This window comes from Macrobrachium nipponense, chromosome 2 (genome assembly GCF_015104395.2).
Source record: "Macrobrachium nipponense isolate FS-2020 chromosome 2, ASM1510439v2, whole genome shotgun sequence".
Lineage (NCBI taxonomy): Eukaryota > Metazoa > Arthropoda > Malacostraca > Decapoda > Palaemonidae > Macrobrachium > Macrobrachium nipponense.
This window is the reverse complement of record NC_087201.1, coordinates 58,382,521-58,397,215: the sequence shown is the minus strand read 5'-3', so window position 1 is coordinate 58,397,215 and position 14,695 is coordinate 58,382,521. Positions and strand designations below refer to the sequence as shown.

Here is a 14,695-nt window from a genome sequence, read left to right as displayed (position 1 = left end):
TAATACATTTGCCTTTGCACCTCTCCCATAACACCCGCATTGTCCTAGCTCTAAACTGAATTTTTTCTTGTCTTCATTTCCATTCACGCGAAACTTGGTTTTCCTTTCCCTCAGTGGTATTGAACTTTCTGTCTTTGAAACAGATCTGAAATATTTCCTTCACATTCTGCTGATAACAACTCATCTGCCTATGCTGCTTCCTAGGTTCTCTCTTTCTGTATGTACTATTCCTTTTAGCTTTCTCCAGTTTCCAGGAAGGTTGTGAATATGAATAGAAAAATACATTGTAAGTCTGGAGTTTAGAAAGACATACAGGTTTATGCTTTAGCAATGCACACAGTGGTTTACAGTGCAAACCTGTTGGCAAGCTTATGAGAGGTAACATATTTTAAATCAGCAACATTGTCACATAAGCTAATTGTAATAAAGAGAACATAAGGGTACATAGTTTTTTGGTCAGTTGTTTTTATGCCATACATTTATTTTTTTCAGCGTGCTAGTCTTCTAGCTGCTTTAGAAAAAGTGCAGGCAGATCCTAAAGATTTGGAGAAATTGACCCAACTCCAAGCAACCCAGACTGTTGGCAGAAAGAAGTTTTCCAGTGATTATTATGCACTTTCAAAATCTGAAGTTGAGAGTAACCAAGGAAGAATTTTAAGCAGTATTAAGGGAAAAAAGCGCAAAATGTCAGAATGTCTAAAGGATGAGAACGATGCAGATGATCCTAATGTGATTCGTCTTGGGGTAGGTTGCATAGAGCATTGAAGTTTGAAAATTTAAATATAACAGAAAGTAGGTAATGATATGCTGTAATAAACAATTCAGAGTTACTGACATTTCTTTGTATTTCAGGATATATCTAGTGAAGATTCTGATGATGCTGATAGTTCTGAGGAATCAGATGGTATAATTGTAGAAAAAGTGGATACACCTCAGGTAGATAGTAATCCAGGATCAGATAATATTTCAGAGCCCTCAAGAATGAATGCAAATAAAGAAAATGGTGATAATAAACAGATTATTTCTGATGGAGATGTTAGTATTATTGATACAAACTGTACAGATGATACAATTGAAACCGTTGAAAAAGTTATTCGTCCAGCTACAGTCGAAACAGTTATTCGTCCTGCTACATTTGTAACAGTAAACAGAACTGATGAAATTCAAAAAGGAAGGCTCAAGTTACCTATATTATCAGAAGAACAGTCCATTATGGAAGCTATCAATGAAAACCCAGTTACTGTAGTTGTTGGAAGTACAGGAAGTGGAAAGACTACTCAGGTCCCACAATTTTTGTATGAAGCAGGATATACCAGGTAAGTTTTGAAAAAGTATATTTTTAAGATTGTTTGTTTAACCCCTTCAAAATTGTTCTAAAAATATTTTTGTTCAGAAGATTTAGTTTGTTCCTATGAGGGGACAAACCTTCATCTTCTTGGTAAGCGCTGGTCTGGTTTTTATAAAAGTAACTTACCAAGTAATTACTTAGCTAACGATTATGCTCACGCAACATTCTAAATTAAAAAATTCGTGAACAAGTGACTGTTGCAATGGAGGAGTGACAGGCCCCGCCCACGGTAAGGGAAAGTAGCGAGTGGCACTTGAGCCAAAGGCATCTTTCTTAGGCCGCTCACGCGACTACATGTCATCTTGCTTGCTCCTCAATTCATGTTTGCTGGTTTTGTTGCTAAAGCCAGTGACGTACCCTCTTTGGTGTTTTTTTTGTTTTTTTCCCCCACTGTTGTATCGGCTTCATTTAATTTGCTTCTTAGATTTTTTTATCTCAGTTAGTTTATTGTTTTATTATGTCTGATTCTAGTGCTTCTAGCCTTCGTCATTGTAGTGAAGGCTGCAAGACGCGGTTGTCCAAGCTTTTTTTATGATACACATACTATGTGCAGTAAGTGTAGGGGACGAAAGATCTTATCTGTGATAAGTATAAGGACTGGGAAGGGAGTAAGTGGAAGCTTTTGGAATCTCATTCAGATAAGCTGGAGAAGAACAGGATTAGAAAGGCTGCCGCTCGGACTGAGAGTAGGGCCTCTATGAGTGAGGATTCTTCTAGACCAAAGACAGACTACGGTCTGGCGCTACCTTCTACTCCTAGTAGCAAAATTTCTCCTCTCCACAGCCCTCCCTCTCCACACACACACACACACTACTCCCATGCTCGGCTCGTATTAATTCTGATCCCGATGCCATTGCCATCTTAGATCTAGAATTAACAGTAAGTTCGATAAAAAGTTCAGACTAGTAGTACAGTACATAATGTTTCTGAGTTGGGGCCGTCTCTTTGAGTCCTGATGGACAAAGTGTTTAGTGACAAAGTGCCATGTGTAGTGCCAGTGGAGGAGGTAGTTTCCTGTCCCTTTGGTTTTCCTAGACGAAGGTCACTGTGCAGCTCCCCTGCACCAGGAAGAAGAAATAGTGGAGGTCCAAGGGAGGCTGATGGGGTTTGCCCATGAGTTGCTGCCCCCTCTGTCATTAATGTTGTGAGATCCCAGGATATGACTGATTGCCATTGGAAAAGCATGTCAGTAGATATGCACCATTTGTTCTCCAGTTCAGACTTGGAGTCATATCACAGGCGCTGTAGACACTACATGAACTCTTCTAGGCCATTGAAAAGGCATATGCGTGATTCAGCTTCCTAGTCTCCCATGCCAATCAGAGGCACAAGCACACCTCTGACCTCACCCTTCCTTCATGTATCTATGGGCTTTACCCTTCATTGTGTTACGGTTCAGCTGCCTTCTCATCCATGAATTCACCTGTGCTCCCGTCTCCCAAGGATCCTAAGCGCCAGAAACTCCATGCTAGTCACACTTCACCTGAGCATCTCTCTCGTTGCAAGGCTTCCACACCTGAGAGCCCACTCCCGGGCGCACTCCCATCTCCTGTGACCGTGCGCCCACCACTGGCTCCTGCACAACCAGCTCTTGCTCTCCTGTTTACTGGACTAGCTCCCACGCTTCTTGCTCCCATTCCCGCTCAACAAGCACCTGTGCCTGCTATGGTTTTGCAACCCTTGGCGCCTTCTGCTTCAGGACAGTGTGCCCATTGGCAGCAGACCCAAGCTTCTGAATTGGGTGATTCCCTCCCTTATGCTTATCAAGAATCAACTGCCAGAGATCCTGAGTTACATCAGGAAAGCCCTACCTGCAGTCCTGAGTTTCCTGCAAGGCCTACAAGGCTCATGCTCCATTTTCTCCTGGAGAGTTATCCTTGTTTTTTCACACCAGCTACTCCTTCATCTCCTGCCTCCTCGTTCCTGATGTTGAAGGCTCAACTTGAACTCTCTCTCCTGCCCAAGATGGTTCTTTCCACCTCCTTCAGAAAATCCTTGAAAGTAGTTAAGGAGTGGCTCTCAATGAAGAGAGAGCAAGGAAATGCGACGGTCGCACACCCTCCCTCACACCTGATCAAGAGGACCTACAGGTTTATGACACCAGAAAAGCCTCCCTCCCTGGGAGTCTCAGCCTCCTCCCAAGGGGATTTCTCTAGCCTCATTGACTCTTCTCGTTGCTCAGCCTTCGCCACAGCCAGGGCTTTCTTCTCTTCAGTGAAGTTAGACCGCTTCATCAAGAATTTGTTCAAGGTGTTAAGTTTCCTGGATTGGACAGTGGGGGCTCTTACTAAGAAGATCAAGAATGCCTCAGATTTAGCTGACTTTTTTTTGCAGACCATCTGAGGGTGCTCTCTTGTGCAGACAAAGCTGTTTGTGATGGTTCGGTGGAACTCGCATTTCTCTTCGCCTTCGGGCTCCTGAAGAAGAGGGACCTTTGGTGTTCATTTGTTTTGCAAGGGGTTACACCATCTCAGAAGTCAGCCTTGCTTTTCACACCTCTGGACCCTCCCCATCTCTTCCCGCAGGACATGGTAGAGCAGATTGCTTCAGATCTGCAAAAGAAGTCTACCCAGGATTTTCTGACAATCTTCTTGTCCCAAGTTTTCCTCATTGGTGCCCTTTTGTCTGAAGTTCGTCTCTCCCCTCCAGCAGCACCCCTGTAATGGGAAGAGAACCCAGTCTCAACATAGACCTTGCTCTAACCAATGCGTCCAATCAGAGTTCCACAAGAAGCACTCCGCCTCCAAACCCCTACCTAAGAAGTGAGCCAGAAGTCCTTTGTGGCCAAGTGGGAGCCAAGCTATTTGTCGAAGCAAAAATAGTTTTGAAGAACTTATCATTCTATTTACGTATTAGTTTTATCTAGAGAAATGTTCCACAGTTGTTTATTAATAATAGATCATTCTTTCAGATAACGATGTCAGCAATAGCCTACCAGGCAGTAGTGTACAATCTACATCAATTCAGTGAGAAAATGTTATGTAACTGTAATAGATATTGTCTGCAGCATATAACCTAGGATTATATATCCTTAAGTGTGAAGTAAAATAACCTGGATGAGGCAGCAACTTGAATTTAGGTAACATTTAAGGACATATCCTGTTAGGCTATGGGCCAAGGCAGAAGCCTAAGTCTACACCAAAGACCTTAAGATTAGATAAAGGGCTACAGACATTTTTCTTTTTATATATACTTGCATTGTCTTGATGTTCTAGGCTATCTTGTGCATACTCTTAAAAGAGAATTAAATAATCTAGATTGATTAGACAATCAACTTAGGCTAGGTGAAAGGCTAGCTTAGCTATAGTTTCACATTAGTGAGGTATTGTTTTTCATGTGGTAGACCAAAAACAGTTAATTAACCCTTAAACGCCGAAGCGGTAAAAAAAAGAATGTCTCCCGTGTGCCGGAGACGTTTCAGAGTGAGTGCGGAAGCTGAAAAAATAATTTTTTCAAAAAATCACAGCGCGCTTAGTTTTCAAGATTAAGAGTTCATTTTTGGCTCCTTTTTTTTTCATTGCCTGAAGTTTAGTATGCAACCATCTGAAATGAAAAAAATTATCATTATCATATATAAATAATGCGATATATGATAGCGCAAAAACGAAATTTCATATATAATTGTATTCAAATCGCGCTGTGCGCAAAACGGTTAAAGGTAACAAGTTACTTTTTTTTTGTTGTAATGTACACTAAATTGCGATCATTTTGGCATTTAACACATTGTAAAACGATAAAAGCAACACAGAGAAAATATTATCACAAAATAATGCATGAATTCGTAACGCGCCGACGTAAACAAATATTTTTTTCAAAAATTCACCATAAATCTAAATATTGTCCTAGAGACTTCCAATTTCTTTCAAAATGAAGAAAAATGATTGAATATTACTATACTGTAAGAATATTAGCTTACAAATGCAGTTTTCGACCATATCTGACGAGTTGAAGTTGACCAAATGTCGAATTTTTTTATATATATATTTTTTTATATGCAATTATTTCTGAAATAAGAAAAACTACAACTTTCAAATATTTTTCGTTTTATTCTACATGAAATTGCGCACATTTTCATATACAAAACTCTATGAAATGCCTAATATGAAATGGAGCAAATATTCCGAGAATGGGACTTACGCATTTCGGAGATTTGTGGCGGAGAATCCGCGTGCGGAGGGAAGGAAAGTTTATTTTAAAAATTCACCATAAATTTAAATATTGTGCTAGAGACTTCGAATTTGTTTCACAATGAAGATAAATGACTGATATTACTATATGTGTAAGAGTTTTATCTTACAATTGCGTTTTTCGACCATTTCGGTAGAGTCAAATTTGACCGAACGTGGTTTTTTTTCTATTTATCGTGATTTAGATGCAAATATTTCAAAAATGAGAAAAGCTACAACCTTCAATTATTTTTTTGTTGTATTATACATGAAATTGCGCACATTTTCATATATAAAACTTTATGTAACGGCTAATTTAAAATGGTGCAAACATTACCACAATCGCATGTATGATATTTTTCGGAAGAGTTACCGCGCACACGTAAGGAAAAAGTTTTTTCATAAATTCACCATAAATCAAAATATTGTGCTAGAGACTTCCAATTAGTTGCAAAATTAAGGTAAATGATTGAATATTACTAAAATATAAGAGTTTTAGCTTACAATTGCGTTTTTCGACCATTTCAGTAGAGTCAAAGTTGACCGAAGGTTGAAATTTTGGCACTTATCGTTATTTATATGAAAATATCTCAAAACTGATAAAAACTAAAATCATGAGTATTTTTTTGTTGTATTCTACATAAAAATGCACACATTTTCATATATAATACTTCATGTAACGGCTAATTTATAATGGTAAAAAAATTATGTCAAAGTGACGAAATAATTTCCGAGATGTGACACAGATACTTTTTAGTGTGGCAAGAAAGAAATTCGCGCTTGCGCGCCTGCGTAACAATTGTAAACAAAACAACACCTTGATCCGTGAACTCCCAGCATCCCCCAAGGCGCGTGATTCAAGAGTTTTCGGCTGGTAGGCCTAAAAGTATTTTTCCGCGAATTTTTAAAAAAACTTTTGTATGTCGACGTAAAATACGTCCAGTCGGCACCCGAGAGACAAAAAATGTTGACGTAAAATACGTCCAGTCGGCGTTTAAGGGTTAATCAGGATCAGACAATAACCTATACCAGGTGATAGCCTAACTATAAAGTTTTACATTAGTAAGTTACTGTTTTATATAGTAGACCAAAAACAGCACATAGACCAAATGGACTATGATGTAGTAGGCTATTTTGAAGGCCATAAATTGCACATGGTTAATCCCATACCTTTAAAGGTAGATTAATCAATAAAGATTAGACAATAACCTATACTACTATGAGATTCAGGGCCTCTGTAACACGGTTTTTTCGCAATAACTTTTTATCTATGTATTTCATAAATATAACGCTTATTCAGAATACATATTATATCAACACATAAATTTTGAGTGTATTCTGCACTACGTAGGTTGAATAAATTTAGTACTTATAATGTAAAAGTGACCTTTTTTGAAGACGGGCCAACTTACTCAGAGAAAAGGTTTCGAACGCACTCGTTACGTAACTTATGACATCATTTCTTTCTCGATGGATGATTGGCTATACGTAACGAAGGCTAAACCTCTGGCAACAATGACATACAAATTTAAATACAAGCAAAGCAGTATACCTTTATGAACTCTGGAACCTCCCCACTGATAATTGTCATAATGAAAAACCAACAAAATATGTTAATAAATACAAAAACACTTCGATTATTAGTCTAACTCCCAAAATAAGTTTCCAAAGAAACTACAGTCTACTTTATAGGTCACAATCAGATTGACAAGATGTAGGGAATAGTTGGTAATTACCAAAAACATAGTAGACAAGCTTGATTTGATAACTGCTATATCTAATGTCAAGCAATTTTCATTTATTGGCTATCTACCTATTTACTGAAAAAAAATAGCCGGTACCGTATATTGGCTTTAAACCTTCACCAATAATTATCGTCAGAATGGTGACTTCATGAGGCTCCACCCACTTTCGCCTCGTTATAATTCAGGATAACACTGAAGGCTACCACGGGCATTGTTGGATTAGAAAATTTAACTTCTGGCTATAAAAACTAATTTCTCGAGTAGTTGTAAGAAGTGCTAAATGATCCTCAAGGATCCCAGCAGTTGGTCTAAACGTTTAATTCATGTATATTACTGCTATACTGTTGCGGCACTACTGCTACAGTAGTATTACTACGCTAGCACTGATACCCCACCCACATCTATGTATCGTTCCGCCATTCATAAAGTCTTTGGGTTTCAGAGCCGATGGCATTTCTGTCTGGTGGATGGGCGGGGCAACATTTAGTCAAAAGGCGTTTGTTTACCTTGCTTACGTAATGAATGTTTTTCGACTCTTGGCTCGTAATCATTGGCCATGGCGTCGGCTAGTTCATTTTTGCTCTATAAAAATCAAAACTATCGGGTTTATGTTATTGATAATGCTGACAAAATTTGTGTGTGGTTGTAAAATATACATATGTCAACTTTCAGCTGCATCCGATGCTTAGACAAGGAGCAAAGTCCAAAAAACCGTGTTACAGAGACCCTGAATCTCATGGTAGGTGATAGCCTAACTATAAGATTTCACATCAGTGAGTTTCACATTAGAAAGTTACTGTTTCATGTAGTTCACATTAGAAAGTTACTGTTTCATGTAGTTCACATTAGAAAGTTACTATTTCATATAGAAGACCAAATAGCCCAGGGCTAGGTATAAACAATCTGGGTTAGACAAAAGATGTTAGCCTAACTATGAGTTTACATGTAAGTAACTTTCTGTTTTTATATAGCATTTACATTTGATTTAGATTAATCTGGATTAGTCAGTACCCTATACTAGGCTAAGAGAGAACAATCTAGGAAAAATCCTATTGTTGGTATACTTAGCTGTAGTTTAGCTGAAATATCCTAAGCCTGGATATAAACATTATCCTGTATGTAATTAAATAACCTAAAGCCATATAAAACAGTGGCTTGGGCTAACCAAACAAATTAGTACATGGGATATGTACAATGGTATGACAATTCAAATCAAAATTTTACGTAGCCAGTGCAAAAGGACTAATATAGCCATATACGGCTGTCAAAACTAACTTAAACCTCAAAGGGCTCAACTTAACATAGATTTCTAATAGAATCTATTACAAGTATGAGGAAACACAGAGGTCTCCCTTATTAATAATTTAATACTGACTAACTTCTAATAACAACTTGCTTTATATCACTACAGGGCTGCCATTATGCAGGACCCTCAGTTCAAGTTTTCCATATCAAATTACTTGGTTCATTTTGTGCCTGTGGTTATGGCTCATACCACCTCCTATGGGTATAGTCTTGTAAAAAACAATTAAAATTTGCCTGGACGACGGATACGTACCAAACTTGTAGTATGCTACTGGCAGCAAGTTTTAAGGATGAAACTACTCATTTAAAGCAGTCCTGGTGATTTCTAGGATTCAGTAGGACTTAGGAAAGGGGAAATTATATCTTTCCGGGAAAACTACAGCAGCAGATATACTACATCCTCCAACCCAAAAGTGAGAGGGGATGCAAATGCTGTCCAAATAAGGACTGGTGTTAGAATTACAACTGGAAACCACTAATTGGTCAGTTCTGAATACAAAACTTCAAATCAAAACATGACAGGGGCTCTAGTACTCATCCCTGATGATGCTTATAATCCTTGGTTAGACGCATCAGTATGCATTTTCTCTCCCTATAGTAAATATTTAATTAATGAGAGAAAAACTGTGATCGAAGCTGTACATGTACAAGACCATGAACAGTCTTCTTACCTGTGTCTATAACATTAAAAGTATACTAGAAGACACTCTTTACCAGGACCAAAGTTGCTCACCAAAGAGTTCCAGCCTTCTGTCCCTTCTTTTTCAAAATGATTTATCTTGTAAAGACAAATTTTCAGAATTTTATAGTGATTGCAAGACCAGAGACAATGGCAGAATTATAACCATTTACCTCAGTTATCCCAGTTTCTGAAAACGTCACCAAGGAATAGGCAAAGCTACAGATCCCTTCTGAAGGGTAAATCCTCATTTATTTTTAGCTACACAGCAATTTAGGACTCCTATGAGAAGAATTTCTGAGGCAACAGCCTCAGCAGAATTTCATACTAGCATCTACATCTTTAGTATTATAACCTCTACCACCTTGTTGAAAGTTGCCATCAAAAGGCTTCCAAAGTATTCCAGAACAATTGTTGCTGTTGAGGTTAAAAGTCTTATGAGAACCCTGTGGACACATTGGAGGGTTCCACCCAGTCACTTCCCTTTGTAACTTCATTATTACATAATAACCCTTTCTGTAAGGACCTGTTGAGGAGTCTGTTGTGGTTCAAAACTTGATGAGCAAGCCCACCAACAGAATTGTACAGTGCGTACTCTCTTTTGGGAAGAAGGGAAATTTAGGGAACAAAAGCATGAAACTTCCCTTTACCCAGTGTGAAAAGGCTTGCTTAAAAAGGTAAGCCTTCAGTCACCCCAAATGTTTTTTCCTCAAAGAACAGGTATGTGTTCAGAAAGGATGATACCTCACAAAAAGACAACAACAGCAAGAAATTTTTTTTCACAAGGTCCAAAGACTTTCTCATAGAAAAAAGAAAATCAACAAATGGAATGCCTCTCAAAGGCAGAGGCAGAAGAAGGGGCAGATACCAATAGGAATGGTTTGGTTTGGGGGTCGACTTCAATGACACCACAAGCAATTGAAGTCTTCCCTTTGGGGACACAGCATTAATTTTAAATGGGCTGGGGTGGAAACAGTCTCACCCCTCCCCCTCCTGTAAAGGGGTTCTTCCAAAAACCAGACCCCTCTCAGGAATGTTACGTGCAGAAAGGCCCTGTTAATGGGAGCCATAGAGAAACATGCGGATATTTGCCAACAAGCACGTCTCTCTAAGTATCCCCAAAAGGGATTCCTCCAAACAAAGAGTGATCCTAGACTTATCAACATTGAACAAGCACACTATTTGCCAAATTTTCCAAATAACTACCGTTGCCCTAGTGTGTTCAATTGTTCTAAAAGGGACTTAGATCTTAAAGATGCACTGGCATGCCCCTGTCGTCATTCCCTTCCGTCCCTTCCTAAGGCTCTGGATAGGAAAAGATATTTACAAATTTAAAGCCATACCCTGTGGGCTAAACATTGCCCTAAGATTTGGCAAAGGTCGTAATGGTAGTTGTTTGAGAAATCAGAAATACAGCTAATAGCATGCTAGACGACAGGTCAATCTGGGGCCCACAAGAAAAGTGTACTTGAAAAACTTAAGAGCAGTGGTCAACTGACTACATTCAAAGGTTTTATGTTAAATTGGCCAAATCCCACCTCACACCCAGGAGACACTTTCAGTAGCTGGGACTTTGTTGGGATACTTTTTACGCGGCTTGTTACTCCCCATCATACTTGAAACAGAATAAGGCAAGTCGTCAAAACATGCCTTGTGCAGCCCAGGATTTCCAAATGGTAATTAGAATGTATGACGGGCTTGTTGCAAATTGCATCAATAAATAGATCCAACACTCAAATTACAACAAATGATTGTGAACAAATTATAGCTATTGCATGCAGCAAACAAGATGCGAGGCTGACCTCATCAAAAGTTAAAAAAAGTTGGGGAGATACTTCGGCCTTGATCCCGGAAGGAATCTCTGGCAATGCAGGTCACCCTGACTCCTCAGTCTGTATGATCCTGGAAGGAATCTCTGGCAATGCAGGTCACCCTGACTCCTCAGTCTGTATGAATGACAATACACACAAATGCCTTGTTGACAGGTTGGGAGTATTGTCAGGTGGCAGGGAGGTGTTCAGCTACTCTGAGGAATTGTCGTATCAATTTCCTAGAGCTGATGGCTGTCTTTTTGTCTCAAAAAACTCAAACCTCTAGAAGAGACATTTGGGTGGTTCTTGACAACATGACTGCAATGCCCTACATTAAGAGGTTGGGATGATACCCCCTCTCAATATGGTAATGCTAGCCTTCCTTTGATGGGGAAAGAAAGGAAGTGGCACTTGTCTGCAATTCACCTTACAGGGTCTCTCAGTGTACATAGTAGTAGACTCCCTATTAAGGAAAATAACAGCCTGAACACAGTTGAGTTAGAGAGCCACTCTTTCAGAAGATAGCCAGCATGCTTCCACAGTGTTGGAAATGGACCTGTTCGCCACATATGAGAATCACAAACTGCCAGGCAAGCAACAGCAAGAGATGCCTTCTTACAAGATTGGAACAAATGGAGGATATACTCTTTCCCTCCATACTTCCAGATTATTATTATTAATAGGGCTTAGTTTTTCCAGACCTCTGAGTCTCAAGTAGACTCTTCTCGGGCTGGTTCTCAGGGATTAATCTTGAGAAACATACTTCCAGATATCAAAGGTGTTCAGCATAAGAAAGAACTCTTAGCAAAATGTTGGAGGAAGTTGCATGCCAATCCCAGTGAGAAAATTCCTACAACGAGCGCTGCTGTTAGTGAAGTTAAGGCCAGTAGAGGCTGGTATGAAAAATTCAGAAAACGAATGGACATACATAATGTGTCTACTTCAGGGATGGATTAAGGACATGTTTGCAAAGTGGAATGATCTAAAAAATTTTGTGGGGAATTATCCCAACAAAGAAGTTGTAATCTGTGTCTCCAGCATGTTTAATGACAATGCCGTCTTCAACTTTAGGCAAATTTTAAAGTAATGTCAGAAACAAATGTGTCCTAACAGTTTTGTTTTGTGACAGGGTTCCAGTAACTCTCAAGGTGGCCTTAGTGCCAGTAAAAAACAAAGCGGGTAAGTAACCTCAGATAATACCAGTAAAAAACGAAGAAAAGAAACCCCAGCTAGGTCCTTGATACCTGGAGTCCTTCTGGAGGGAGATTCCCCTTCCAAACAGTAACTTCTCCTCTTCCCTCTCCCCTCCTCTCCTTCTTCCATACGCTAATAAGTGTTTTCCTTGAAGGTGAGAGTGATGTTAAATGTTCCTTTACTCATTTCAATAGTCATTTATATTTATTTCTCATTGTTTTCTGTATGTAAAACTGTGTTTATTTCCTATGAAATGTATTTTTTGTTAATATTTATGGGAGGGTCTGGGATGCATTAATTGTATTTACATTGTTCCTTTTGGATATCGTGGGAGGCTCCATAACGGATTATGTATGAAAACCAAGGTTCCACTGTACCTCAGGTTTGTCTTCCAAGGGAATGTCTTTCAGTTTCAGTCCCTCTGCTTCGGCCTCTCCACAGCCCTTCAAGTATTCTTTCGAGTTATCTTTTCTCTTGCCAAATGGCTTCACCTAGTAGGCATCAGCATCAGCCTTGATTTGGACGGCGGAGTTCTTCACCCTCCGTTGAAAGAACAGTGCATGAACGACCTTCAGACAATGCTTCAACAATCCCAAGATTTGAGAATCCTTCTAAATCTCCAGAAGTCCCAGTTGGTTCGGTCTCACGAGATTTTTTATTTGGGGATGATTCTCAAATCTCAGACTTATCAGGCTTTTCTGTCCCCCAAGAGAGTCGCAAACTGTATTCAGTCGGTCAACAAGTTTCTCTCTCACGTCGTGCTCAGCCTTGCAGTGGTTGAATCTTCTAGGAACGCTGTTTTCAGTCGAGACCTTTGTTCCATTGGGCAGGCTGCACACAAGAAATCTCTAATTCTTCCTAAAACCCAACTGGGACAGGGAGACTCAACTGGACCAGGGAGACTCAACTGGACGCGTCCCTCTTTCCTATTACTCAGGAGATAAAGTCTGATCTCATGTGGTATTTTCCAAAGACAAGATTTTCACAGGGTATACCCCTGGATTTTTACTCGGACACCTTGGATCTAGGCTGGGAAGTCCTCCTAGGCACACTGGAGGTTTCCAGTGGTCTCCAGAAGAGACGAAGCTCCACATCAATGTCAAAGAGTTGAAGGCCATTCATCTAGGCCTACGTCATTTCTCCTCTTTCGTGTGCAATAAGACGGTGGTTGTGCATGCCAACAACACCACGGCCCTGTTGTATATCAAGAAACGGGGCCACACTCCTTTTCCCTCTGTCAGATGGCAAAAGAGCTGCTTTTTGGGCTCATCAGAAATGAGTAACACTTGTCACCTGCTTTATTCAGGGGGAATTAAATGTTCTGGCAGATGAGCTGAACCGGTTGGAGACATGTCCTTCCCACCTTTGCACCAATATGAGGAGATTGTTGGGCAGACCCCTCGTAGACTTATTCGCGACATCAAGGAACAACCACCTTCCTCTTTTCTGCTCCCCAGCCCCGAATCCTCTGGCATGGGCGATGGATGCCCTACTCATGGACTGGTTGGGCCTGGACCTCTATGCTTTTCCTCCCTTCAGCTTGGTCAGGGAAGTTCTGAACAAGTTCACATCTCGCAGCATTATGTCAATGACTAGTAGCTCTGTTCTGGCCCACGAAGGAATGGTTCTCGGACCTTCTAATTCTTCTGGTAGACTTCCCGCGACTGCTCCCCCAAAGACCATGGCTACTCAGACAACTGCATTTCAGGAGATACCACCAAGGGTTGTCCACTCTCTCTCTCTAACAGGCTTCAGACGGTCAGGAAACGCGTCAGATTGAAGGGTTTTTCAAGAGTAGCTGCAGAGGCTATTGCAAAGTGCAGATGCCAGTCTGCTTCCAACGACTACCAGTTGGAGGGGGCAGTCTTCCATAGATGGTGCCTGAGACATCACATCTCTTCTGATGAGACATCTGTAGTCCAGATTGCAGATTTTCTCCTCTACTTAAAGACTTCTAAGAACCTTTCATCTTCCACAATTAAAGGTTATTAGGCCATGCTTTCCTCTGTTTTTAAGCATCGCAATTTGGATCTTTCTACTAATCAAAGTAGTATTCATGACCTCCTGAAGTCTTTTGATACATCCATACAGAGGAAGTTAGCAGTTGTTTCTTGGAACTTGGATGTAGTTCTTAAGTGGCTTGTGGGCCCTCCTTTTGAGCCCCTCAAGTTTGCTTCTCTCAAGAACCTTTTCTGTAAAACGCTACTCTTAGTAGCCTTGTCCACGGGCTAAACATGTGAGTGAGACACGAGCTGTAGACAGAAGAGTTGGATTTTCCAAAGGTGATGCAGTCTGCTCGTTCACCTTGGGCTTTTTAGCCAAGAACGAGGATCCTAGTAAGCCATGACCTCGTTCTTTTCACATAAAGGAACTTGATGGATATCCTTGGCCTGGACGAAGAAGAAAGATTCCTTTGCCTGGGAGAGAGCAGTGAGGTACTGCCTGGA

At 40.2% G+C, this 14,695-nt stretch overlaps 1 protein-coding gene across 1 annotated transcript in view; it reads left to right on the top strand.

The window, feature by feature from the left end:
• LOC135220611 (probable ATP-dependent RNA helicase kurz) overlaps window positions 1-14,695 on the top strand; it is a gene marked incomplete in the record, with an annotated part of 259,299 nt that overhangs the window by 29,786 nt on the left and 214,818 nt on the right. The window contains 2 exon segments of the mRNA XM_064257916.1: window positions 493-744; window positions 853-1,316. Of these exon segments, the coding sequence (XP_064113986.1) occupies window positions 493-744; window positions 853-1,316 (716 nt within the window).